Source organism: Alosa pseudoharengus, unplaced genomic scaffold (genome assembly GCF_046254945.1).
Source record: "Alosa pseudoharengus isolate Yale_2024_CS ecotype anadromous, Long Island Sound unplaced genomic scaffold, YU_APseudo_1.1 YU_APseudo_1.1_scf_1, whole genome shotgun sequence".
Taxonomy (NCBI): domain Eukaryota; kingdom Metazoa; phylum Chordata; class Actinopteri; order Clupeiformes; family Clupeidae; genus Alosa; species Alosa pseudoharengus.
The window spans coordinates 2,568,854-2,582,231 of record NW_027468564.1 but is presented as its reverse complement, the minus strand read 5'-3'; the positions used below and the strand labels follow the sequence as shown (position 1 = coordinate 2,582,231).

The following is a 13,378-nucleotide window of genomic DNA, read 5'->3' as shown; positions in this document are numbered from 1 at the left end:
ATGCCTCTGATTGGTGGAAAGGCCGTTATGGTCATAGTTTGAAACTTTCTCAGCGGAAAAATATTGACAAAGATGGAGGAGTTTTTACTGCCTATGGCGAAAATCTTAATGTGATTAAAAACTTTCTTGACGAATATTGGTACTTGTATCAACAAGGATTGGGGTTTATACATCACACGAACTTAGTCAGGGCCAATACACTATCAAATAGACCACTGTAAATGTTAGTTTAAACACAAACTTTTCAGGTAGGCTAGCACTAGCCGACAGGCTAACCTTTAGCATTTCCGACATTGTATGTCATTACATAATGAAGCTAACATTAGCCTACATGCTGCAACACAGGTATGAATATTATGTTTTAGTCAGTGTCCAAAGGGGTGAAAGCCACTTTAAATCGGGTCACATTATTGACTGTTGTGTGTCCGAGAGTCAGTTTGTGGGTTTTGTAAGGGTCAGCAGCATGAGGGACAAGACCTACAAAGTTGTGGTGAGTTAGCTAAGCAGGGAGGTTGTAATGTTAATGCTGCTAGCAGTGCTAGTTAACATTAGCTAGGCTATTGTAGCCTTCATACTGTATGATTCATATTAATCATTAACCTAGGAATACTTCGTGCATGTAATGAACATTTTGTGTAATAATTCACGGCAAATTAATAAACTGAATATGGTGGTCCAAGAGCAGACCATGCATCAGCCCGACTGAGCAGTGATGACAGCATAGGATGAGTCAGGTAACGTTATGAAGCACTGCCGTTAACGTTAACCGCTTTCACACACACGATATAAAATACACGATGATAAATATAAAATTCAATATCAAAACACTATTATTTACACGATTACTCCTGAAATAACTGCTATTAACTGCACAATCACTATATAAATATCACTGTTTGGAGGAAAGGGTTCGCTGCTGTCGCCGGTTGGAAATGAAATATTTCGCGCTGGTTCGTGCTGCTTATATATTTTTCAGTGAGGCCCGGTGGTTTATGGGATGAGTAGTTCCTTCGCTCGGAAATGAAAATATGTACACAGTCTTGTACCTTTGACTTTTTTTGGATTTTCTCTTCGTTTTTTCACTCGAAATGATATGTTGTATGCTTATGAGTTATGCCATAGCTGGTTAGCCTAAGACATGCTGTAAAACTCTTTAGATACGGATTTTTCCAAACGTCAATGGGACAAATGAATGGGAAGCTTACATCCGGCACCTAACCGCGTTTTGGCTGTGGGCGGGACTGTGCAGCTCTATTGTTTGGCCTCCCATAAAAGAGGAATGTTGATAACAGAACAAGTGACGGTGAAAAAATCTTTAGCGGCACACAACTAATGCGTCAGCCTAGGCTACTACTCTTTGGCTGGCTTGTAAGCCCAACCAAGTGTGTGCAGCATGCCTTTATGTAGCCTACTAACGGTGCATCATCATAAAGATACATTTAATCTGAATCACGCCCCATTTTAGCGGACAACATGTTAACATTATATCATTGATTCCAATGGGAAAGACAGCTAGTAATCACACGTTAACGTTACATCTAGTTATTAATTCACAGGACATTCAATCATTTTACTAACACGGCAGTTATGAAGAATTATGTTTATGTAACTTACATATTGTCGAAACTATGTACATTACCAACCTAATTTGTTTGCAATACCCCATGTATTGTACGCATTTTGCATGTAGCTACACTTACCATATCGATAATATCCCATGCATGCAAAACGGTTAGCTTGCTAGCTAGATAACTGTGGAACTTCAGTATAACATAGCCAATTATCTCACCTAGTTGTAGGAAATAGGCTACATTCATATTACAAGTGATAGAATGAATGTGTGAGTTATGTTTAGTTGATGTTATGACATGTAAAGTTAAGCTTGCTGAACTTAATTATAGTCATCCACGGGCAGTTTGACTGTGCCTATAGATACATTCGTGACACTCCTGTTAGTAAACTGGAAAGAGCAAAACATAGGAACATGGTCACATTAATCCCATAAACACACAGATAACTCTTACACCAACCTTATTTTGTGCCTTTTATTCACGTTTGTTTCCAGATTTAGTAAGTATACTATAAGCCCTTTTCCCTCCCCACTTTGATGCAGTATAGGTTTCCATTATATCAGTCATCTTTCCCCTAAAAGGGGGCGTGTACGTGCAGCACATACAACGTTCCATTCCATAGACCTCTGAAGTTCGCCTACAAAAAAGCAGCCATCTTTGACATCCGGTATCTGGCGATTTTTCCTATGGGAAAATAACATGGGGATTTTGAATTATCGCACCTGTTAAACTCTCGCGGGGATGAAAAAGTCTGAAATGCAGACGTTTTCCTGAACACACTTTTGTCCTCTGCCTTCGAGTGGATACTGTGATCTCCGGTACGTGAAGGCGGCACACTTAGATTTTTGCTACCCCAGAGCTAACTTCCAATGCAACTTACCATGGGTAGTTAGCTTCAATTAACAACCGGATCTCCTTATATGGGCAAAGATGGCCGTTTTGGTTCTTTTTTGTAGGCGAACTTCAGAGGTCTATTAGTCCGTGGGTATTGTTTAGTTTCCGGTCTAGCTAGATCCAGTGTGGTGTTGTAGTTGTTACTAGTTGTTGCAAAAGCATGTGAAAAACTACAATGTTTATTACACCAAAAAGAACGTTAATCTTGTGATAAAAAAATTTAAGCCGTTAAAATAGGTTTACGTTAACGCCGTTTACAACGCGTTTAACTGACAGCACTAGATAAAACTTAACCAATTTACAAACATCTATCGTCATTCTAAGTGCATGTGGTTACTCTTCCAGATGTATTTGAACACCCACATGTTACACAGAAGATCCATGGACTGAATGATGAACTCAACCTGCAACTCAAAGGAAGGCTGCACCACTGCTCAGTCTGCAGGAGGAGTTTCACGACCCTCACTAAACTTGAGAAACACCAGCGAACACACTCAGTTAGGGTGAACGAAAAGGAGAAAAAGGAGAAGTCTCGGAAAATGCCACTTAAATATTCTCATTGTGGAAAAGCATTCACAACACCCTCACTAGTCAACCACTGCATGCTTACACATACAGGAGAGAAGCCTCATAAATGTCCCCAGTGTGGAAGAGGTTTTTCACACAGGTCAAGTCTTTCACGCCACATGCTAATACACACTGGAGAAAAGCCTCATAAATGTTCCCAGTGTGGAAGAGGTTTTTCACACAGGTCAAGTCTTTCACGCCACATGCTTGTACACAAAGGAGAGAAGCCTAATAAAGGAATGAAGCCACCTAGTGGAGAGAAATCTCATAAATGTACCCAGTGTGGAAGAGGTTTTAGATTGGCTGGAAACCTTAAAGTTCACATGCTAGTACACACTGGAGAGAGGCATCATAATTGTTCCCAGTGTGGAAAATCATTTAGAACATCCCAAGATCTTCAACGTCACAAGTTTACACATACTGGAGAAAAGCCTCATGAATGTGTCCAGTGTGGAAAATGGTTTTCATACAGTTCAACTCTTAAAACCCACATGTTCATACACACTGGAGAGAAGCCTCATAAATGTACCCAGTGTGGAAAAGCTTTTTCACAAATTTCAAATCTTAACATACACATGCTAACACACACTGGAGAGAAGCCTCATAAATGTCTCCATTGTGGAAAAGGTTTTAGAAAACGTTCAAATTTTAAAAGCCACGTGCTAAGACACACTGGAGAGAAGCCTCATACATGTAACCAGTGTGGAAAAGTATTTACACAAATGGAAACCCTTAAAACCCATATGGTAACACACACTAGAGAGAAGCCTCATAAATGTGTTCAGTGTGGAAAAGCATTTCCTCGCCCTTCAAAGCTTAAAACTCATATGTTAACTCACACTGGAGAGAAGCCTCATGAATGTGTCCAGTGTGGGAAAACGTTTTCAACAATGTCTAGTCTTAAACGCCATATGCTAGTACACACTGGAGAGAAGCCTCATTAGTGTAACCAGTGTGGGAAAGTATTTACACACCTCCAAACTCTCCAAAATCATTTTCTAATACATACGGGAGAGAAGCCTCATAAATGTGTTTATTGCGGAAAAGTATTCAGAACACCCCCAAACCTTAGATGTCACATACGTACACATATTGACAAGAGTCTTCATAAATGTGTCCAGTGTGGAAAAGATTTTTTAGCAATATCTAGTCTCAAACGCCATATGCTAGCACACACTTGAAGAGATGATTGTGGAGGTGGTGAATATGTTCAAAGTCAAAATGGTGAAGTAAAAATGGCTTTGAATTGAAAAATACTGGAATGAATCAATTGATTGAATTAATTTAAATGGGATTTGGTTAAAACAACATTGGTATGGTGAGAAAATGATCATTCTGAATAAATTATAATCTATAGATGATGTACAATGAGTTTCATGTCAATCAGTGGCCACTGGCTAGTTTATTTTATTTTGAAAATTATTAGAAAAGTTGACCATTTTAAAACCATTTTTTGTCTTTTTCTCTTTCTATTTGTCTTTGTCATGAACATTAAGACTCTGCACATAGGCCTATGCCTATTGATACAATATTTGATTGATACAGCTTTTTCCTTTTTTTCTTTATTATTGACACATAGGCCTGTCAGTCATGATGATTGGCACCCTTGGGTGCCCTGCTTAGGCGGGTGCTGAATGAATGGTCATGTGATATAGGCCACACTCTTCCTGTTACCCACATGCCTGATGAAGATCAAGGGTGATCGAAACGTTGCTATGTTTTTAAAATAATAAAGTTTATATTTTGGAGCAATTGCAGTGTGCAGACCACACTTCTTCCACATTTTAAAGCAGAAGACCAATGAGACAAAATGCAACGTAACGCAACGGACCCACAATCCAGTTCGGCAATGGATGACGTAAGCCCATGTAAAGTGAACGGGATGCGTCTCCAGCACTGCAACGCACGCAACTGCATATGAGCTGTAACAGTTCTAAAACTGATAGTTCCATTCCTTGATTGTGATTGGCTGAATCACGTTCAATGCCGTTGTAAAATGCAGCACAAACATACACCTTGACCGCATTTTGTTTTATGTTACTGCACTACCATAACTTGATACAAAAGTTAATGTAGCTGCGTCTCAACAAATTCTTGGAAACCATTCAGATAGAGGAAATATATTACTTGGCGGATGAATGATTATCTATGAATAAATATAGGAATTTCTCGTGACTGTGCCTCTACTTTATAAAACTTTGCCAGGTATTTATAGTAACAGTTTTAGAAAAGCAATAAGCCACTCGAGTCTGTAGGCTACATTCATTTTACAACAACTAGGGGAGGTTTTAGGCCAGGGGTCTCAAAATCCGGCCCGTGACCTATGTCAAAATAGTAATGTAAATCGGCTCTTGAGGGTATTTTTAATTGCGTCAAACAACGATTCTGATTAAAACAGACGATAGATCCAAGTAATGTTGACAAATTTCATTTGTACTCTCCTCCACTATTTGCTAGACATCCAGAGCTTGATTCAAACCCAAAATCCCTGCACAAAGTTTTCAGGAAATACTATTACACGCGAGAAACACGAAGACGTGCATTTGTTCGTAATGACGCGGAAGCGATTCAGGCCATAGTTTTGCACAAATTGAAGCAGAAATAGGCCTACACCAAATGTTGAAAAACGTTCACGTGTGATGAAGTCTTGGGTAGGCTATGTTATTCACCTATTCTGATTCTGAAGGAGCTATTATCTGACTTTTGGAGATTATGATTGATCGTCTATTGACAGTGATCACGGTGCGTCTGTGAATGGAGGTGCGTCTTTGCGTGTATACGACGGTGTCCACTAAGCATTCCATGCTTATTTCGACCCTCTGCCCAACATAGCTTGGAGGTTGCACTGGTAATCGTGATGATAGTGTCCATAATGGATGTGGTACAGACAGCAGGGGTAGTAGAAATAGGGCTCTGAAGAACTACAAAGTCACTTATAGGAAGGATAGGATAGGAACGATAGGAACTGATTTGACCAGGAGGCATTTTATTGTAGGCCTTGTGGTTATAGGCTAGTAATAGTTTACTATTGTTGGTATACATCTTAGGCCTACTGTTTTCTTGTTTATTTGTTATGTAATATGACCTGCTCAAATATGTTCAACATCTAGTATTTAGTGAAAGGTGCATAATTTGAGGTGCTTTCCATCCAGTGGCAAATTAGATGGGTAAATTTACCCCTTCATAAACTTTTGTTTTTACTCAAAGATTTTTACATTTACAGTAGGTCTTTATCTCTGACCGCTTTCAAGCCATGGCCTTCTGAAATGTTGATATAAAAATCCAATGGTGTTGCTTTCTTAACCCTAACTTCTAGTTTGCCAGGTTTAATAAAGTTTTAAGAGGAACATATTTTTATTTGGTGTGAAATGCACACATAGGCTTACCTGTTTTTATGCTTTTTTGTTTGTTTTTATAATTTGTATAATATTTATTTTATCATTATTTTGTTTATAAGCTAAGGTTGCTAGCACAGGTGTCTGAAAATAGTCAAAAAGACTTGCACTTTCAGTTTGTAGTTTTGTGTTTGAAAATACAATATTTGAGAAAAATATTGCATTTTAGGAAATAGTGGTTCTTTTTTTTTCTATTATTATTCTTTAACACTGAGATGATCAGATCACATTGGCCAAAGTACCCCCGGCTCATTTGAGTTTGAGACCCCTGTCTTAGGCACTCCAACAGTGTGTCGTTCCTAACAATGACCCTCTTAGCTGTTGTAAAATCAGTGTAACCAATCATAAAATCCAGATGCATCACAGCCAGATCTGTACAATGCTGGAAGAAGTTGAACACGCCAACTGATTTGACGCTATCGAAACACAAAGTTAGGCAATGCGCTTCCTTCAGAAACAACCCTTGTTATGGCCTTTCTGTAAACTTTCAGAGTAAATAGTCCTACCGTATGTCTGTAGGGACCCCATCTATGCTACCATCGAAGTGTAAAGCTATTTTGAGACCGTTAAATAAATCATACGTGATAAAAACTATTACAATTTTTAATCACGATTAATCGCTGAATTCCTATAGTTAATCATGATTAATCACATATTTTATCATATGATTAAAATTCTATTATTTTTCATTTCTGAACTTTCCAGGAGTCCATATTAACAATAAAGCAATTATTGTGTATCTTGATTGGGATTCAAATGAAAGCAAAGCAAGTTACTTTATTAACTGAACTTTAATATGTAGGTCTATTTGATTATTTCAAATCAAATTTCAAAAGATGTGCAGCAGACCTGAGGGAACACAATATATTCTTCAGAAATATAGCTGATATAAACTGAAATAAATGCTACCGCAGAAGTGCATGCACAAAATGTAGGCTTACACACATTATAAAGGGCATAACAAACAGAAAATATTATATTCATACTATATTCATCATTATCTTTGAGTTCAGTTGAAAATAAGGAACTTTTCAACATGAGTGCATTGCCATTTCATAGGCCTACAGTCTATGTCACTTGCCACCATGGGCGGACTGGCCACCTGGCATACCGGGCATTTTCCCGGTGGGCCGATGCACCTTTTGGGCCGATAGAATAGGCTATATATATGAAATTTAATTATTTTGGCCAACGATCATCCCAAAGGAAGGACAATCAGCGGCCCATTGGTTACATTTCAATATTGACACTGGACTGATCCAATAACAGATCACGTTAGGCCCCACTTCGAGCCCCGACCAGTGGGCCGGGCTGAAGTGCCCCTGAGCAAGGCACCTAACCCCTCACTGCTCCCTGAGCGCCGCCATTGTAGCAGGCAGCTCACTGCGCCGGGATTAGTCTGTGCTTCACTTCACTGTGTGTTCACTGTGTGCTGTTTGTGTTTCACTAATTCACCGATTGGGTTAAATGCAGAGACCAAATTTCCCTCACGGGATCAATATAAGTATATATACTTATACTTATACATTTTGGCTCAGAGCCAGGATTCTGTGAGCGCATCAAAAGTTAATCGAAGTTGCCTACACGAAATTGCGGCGGGTGCCGGTAGTGACAATTGTGCAAAATTAACACCAATGTAGAAGCTTCAAAAATACAATATTGCAAGTAGGCTAGCATATGTCAGCAACATGTTGAAGTTCATTGAGTTTAAACGAGGATGTAAGCAAGCATACAGAGCAAGGGACAGTGAGCAAGTGGAGAGTGCGAGCCTAGTTGAGGCTACATGATAAGAACTCAGTGCTGGAACAGGTACAATTCAACTTTATTTCGCCATAGAGATAGAGATACTAGGAATTTGATTTGGTCTTCTCCATGCAGGCAACACAAAGTGCAACAGAAAGACAAAAATAAACACAATACAAGGACAGACAGGACCATTATGAGCAATAAATTAATAGGAATGTAAATAGTGCTGTGTTAAATACAAATAAAGTGCAATGAAGTCCAAGTTTAAGAGTTATTTAGGAGGGCTATTGCCTGGGGGAAAAAACTGTGGCGGTGGCGTGAAGTTTTGGGCAGAAAAGCCCTGTACCGCTTTCCAGAGGGGAGAAGATTAAACAGACTATTGGCAGGATGAGAGGGGTCGGCCACAATCTTCACAGATCTGTTAATGGACCTGGAACTGTACAGGTCCATGATGGGGGGCAGGGGGCAGCCGATGATGCGCTCTGCTGCCCGGACGACTCTTTGTAGCCTGGCCTTTGCACGGGCTGACGCAGAGGCAAACCAGACCGTGAGGGAGGATAATGATGGATCATAATGTAATGATGTGGTAGCCTAATGATAACATAGTAAGGCCGTGCTGTGATTATAATAACAAATAGCGCAACTTAAATTTTCTAAATGAATGATTTGCAAACCCGGACAGCAAAATAGTGTCAAATCAACATTAATTGTTGGTCAGATTGATCAGTTTCTGTCAGACGCCCAAAATTCAACATCGATGGCATGAGTGGTGGTTGGTCTCTCAAAGTAGAGAAGGGTTCTATCTTGAAAGGGTTATCATGGTAAAGAAGGGCTAAAATGCTGTAGACTGACGGAAATGTAGGTTACAAAACGTCACGTCATGCACAAGCCAACTAAGCTACAGTACATATAACCTATACGATAGGCTATTGGAAGACACTAAAAATAATTAGTTCATGTAGTTGTACTGTTCCAAAATTTACCAGCAATGTAGGTAGGTAGTATAGCCTACAGGAATAAAATATTTCCAGCAACAGCCCTGTTTGTGTTGTTTCAGTCCTACAGTGATAACTGGTATAAATTACATTAATGTCTTCAGCAATTTTTGGTGCTGCTGTCAATTGTAGCCTATTGAATAATTTGAATGATTAAATGATACTTTGAATTCAAGCAGAAACTCTTGCTTGTTAGCCTACTTGAATATGGAGATCATATACTCCATGCCTACCTCTGATCAGTCAGAGAGATAATGAGGCCTACATCACTTTCAGTGCTCCATGACAGTTAAAAATATATGCATATTTAAGTGTAATGCAAAGATTTTGTATTTAATTAGGTGTGCCCCACCGATTTGAGGGCCGCTTGGGCCAAATATGCCAGGGCCGATTTTTGGTCCCAGTCCGCCCCTGCTTGCCACACACATCAATGCCAAAGTTTTTAACAGGCAAACACTGGATGAACAATGGATTTTATGGAGCAGAGTCGACCAAATATAACTGAATCGTGATTTACACGGCGCCAAAGTGCGATGCTGGTTTGCAGAGTTGTATTGAAAAGAATGGAATCTAATGTAAATGAATGTCAAAAGCAGAGTGCATCTCAAATAGTAGCAGCCAAAGAGGAATGTTGATAACAGAACAAGTGACGGTGAAAAAATCTTTAGCGGCACACAACTAATGCGTCAGCCTAGGCTACTACTCTTTGGCCGGCTCGTAAACCCAACCAAGTGTGTGCAGCATGCCTTTATGTAGCCTACTAACGGCGCATCATCATAAAGATACATTTAATCTGCATCACGCCCCATTTTAGCGGACAACATGTTAACATTATATCATTGATTCCAATGGGAAAGACAGCTAGTAATCACACGTTGACGTTACATCTAGTTATTAATTCACAGGACATTCAATCATTTTACTAACACGGCAGTTATGAAGAATTATGTTTATGTAACTTACTCATGTCGAAACTATGTACATTACCAACCTAATTTGTTTGCAATACCCCATGTATTGTACGCATTTTGCATGTAGCTACACTTACCATATCAATAATATCCCATGCATGCAAAACGGTTAGCTTGCTAGCTAGATAACTGTGGAACTTCAGTATAACATAGCCAATTATCTCACCTAGTTGTAGGAAATAGGCTACATTCATATTACAAGTGATAGAATGAATGTGTGAGTTATGTTTAGTTGATGTTATGACATGATGTACAGACAACATATGTTCACATTCATGGCACAATTCAAACGGGACCAGAAAAGAATTATTTTCTCACATTCACTTGCATTGACGATTTTTCAATCTAGAGGTCCACTGGGGGTTTAGCGGATGGGCGGGACTTACCAGCTCTATACAACGTTCCATTCCATTAGTCAGTGAGTATTGTTTAGTTTCCGGTCTAGCTAGATCCAGTGTGGTGTTGTAGTTGTTCTAACGTTAATAGTTGTTGCAACAGCATGTCAAAAACTACAATGTTTATTACAACAAAAAGAACGTTAATCTTGTGATAAAAAAAATTGACGCCGTTAAAATAGGTTTACGTTAACGCCGTTAATAACGCTTTTAACTGAAAGCACTAGATGAAACTTAACCAATTTACAAACATCTATCGTCATTCTAAGTGCATGTGGTTACTCTTCCAGATGTATCTGAACACCCACATGTAACACAGAAGATCCATGGACTGAATGATGAACTCAACCTGCAACTCAAAGGAAGGCTGCACCACTGCTCAGTCTGCAGGAAGAGTTTCACGACCCTCACTAAACTTGAGAATCACCAGCGAACACACTCAGTTAGGGTGAACGAAAAGGAGAAAAAGGAGAAGTCTCGGAAAATGCCTCATAAATATTCTCATTGTGGAAAAGCATTCACAACACCCTCACTAGTCAACCACTGCATGCTTACACAGACAGGAGAGAAGCCTCATAAATGTTCCCAGTGTGGAAAAGGTTTTTCACACAGGTCAAGTCTTTCACGCCACATGCTTGTACACAAAGGAGAGAAGCCTAATAAAGGAATGAAGCCACCTAGTGGAGAGAAATCTCATAAATGTACCCAGTGTGGAAGAGGTTTTAGATTGGCTGGAAACCTTAAAGTTCACATGCTAGTACACACTGGAGAGAGGCATCATAATTGTTCCCAGTGTGGAAAATCATTTAGAACATCCCAAGATCTTCAACGTCACAAGTTTACACATACTGGAGAAAAGCCTCATGAATGTGTCCAGTGTGGAAAATGGTTTTCATACAGTTCAACTCTTAAAACCCACATGTTCATACACACTGGAGAGAAGCCTCATAAATGTACCCAGTGTGGAAAAGCTTTTTCACAAATTTCAAATCTTAAAATCCACATGCTAACACACACTGGAGAGAAGCCTCATAAATGTCTCCATTGTGGAAAAGGTTTTAGAAAACGTTCAAATCTTAAAAGCCACTTGCTAAGACACACTGGAGAGAAGCCTCATACATGTAACCAGTGTGGAAAAGTATTTACACAAATGGAAACCCTTAAAACCCATATGGTAACACACACTAGAGAGAAGCCTCATAAATGTGTTCAGTGTGGAAAAGCATTTTCTCGCCCTTCAAAGCTTAAAACTCATATGCTAACTCACACTGGAGAGAAGCCTCATAAATGTGTTCAGTGTGGAAAAGCTTTTCTGCACTCTACAAGTCTTAAAACCCATATGATAACTCACACTGGAGAGAAGCTTCATAAATGTGTTCAGTGTGGAAAAGCTTTTCTGCACTCTACAAATCTTAAAACCCATATGCTAACTCACACTGGAGAGAAGCCTCATGAATGTGTCCAGTGTGGAAAAACGTTTTCAATAATGTCTAGTCTTAAACGCCATATGCTAGTACACACTGGAGAGAAGCCTCATAAGTGTAACCAGTGTGGGAAAGTATTTACACACCTCCAAACTCTCCAAAATCATTTTCTAATACATACGGGAGAGAAGCCTCATAAATGTGTTTATTGCGGAAAAGTATTCAGAACATCCCCAAACCTTAGATGTCACATACGTACACATATTGACAAGAGTCTTCATAAATGTGTCCAGTGTGGAAAAGATTTTTTAGCAATATCTAGTCTCAAACGCCATATGCTAGCACACACTTGAAGAGATGATTGTGGAGGTGGTGAATATGTTCAAAGTCAAAATGGTGAAGTAAAAATGGCTTTGAATTGAAAAATACTGGAATGAATCAATTGATTGAATTAATTTAAATGGGATTTGGTTAAAACAACATTGGTATGGTGAGAAAATGATCATTCTGAATAAATTATAATCTATAGATGATGTACAATGAGTTTCATGTCAATCAGTGGCCACTGGCTAGTTTATTTTACTTTTAAAATTATTAGAAAAGTTGACCATTTTGAAGCAGAATTTGTATTTTCTTTTTTCTCTTTTTTTCTCTATCTATTTGTCTTTGTCATGAACATTAAGACTCTGCACATAGGCCTATGCCTATTGATACAATATTTGACTGATACAGCTTTTTCCTTTTTTTCTTTATTATTGACACATAGGCCTGTCAGTCATGATGATTGGCACCCTTGGGTGCCCTGCTTAGGCGGGTGCTGAATGAATAGTCATGTGATATAGGCCACACTCCTCCTGTTACCCACATGCCTGATGAAGATCCAGGGTGATCGAAACGTTGCTATGTTTTTAAAGTAATAAAGTTTATATTTTGGAGCAATTGCAGTGTGCAGACCACACTTCTTCCACATTTTAAAGCAGAAGACCAATGAGACAAAATGCAACGTAACGCAACGGACCCACAATCCAGTTAGTCAACGGATGATGTAAACCCATGTAAAGTGAACGGGATGCGTCTCCAGCACTGCAACGCAGTATGAGCTGTAACAGTTCTAAAACTGATAGTTCCATTCCTTGATTGTGATAGGCTGAATCACGTTCAATGCCGTTGTAAAATGCAGCACAAACATACACCTTGACTGCATTTTGTTTTATGTTACTGCGCTACCATAACTTAATACAAAAGTTAAAGTAGCTGTGTCTCAACGAATTCTTGGAAATCATTCAGATAGAGGAAATATATTACTTGGCGGACAAATGATTTTCTATGAATAAATATATGAATTTCTCGTCGCTGTGCCTTTACTCTATAAAACGTTGCCAGGTATTTATAGTAACAGTTTTAGAAAAGCAATAAGCCA

At 39.0% G+C, this 13,378-nt stretch overlaps 1 protein-coding gene across 1 annotated transcript; it reads left to right on the top strand.

Moving 5' to 3' along the window:
• The first annotated feature begins 10,478 nt into the window (after positions 1 to 10,478).
• On the top strand, positions 10,479 to 13,006 carry LOC143120778 (uncharacterized). Its single transcript, XM_076281398.1, has 2 exons — positions 10,479 to 10,557; positions 10,825 to 13,006. The coding sequence occupies exon 2, from the start codon at positions 11,019 to 11,021 to the stop codon at positions 12,309 to 12,311; it is 1,293 nt and encodes a 430-aa protein (XP_076137513.1). The 5' UTR covers positions 10,479 to 10,557; positions 10,825 to 11,018; the 3' UTR covers positions 12,312 to 13,006.
• The last annotated feature ends 372 nt before the right edge of the window (positions 13,007 to 13,378 follow it).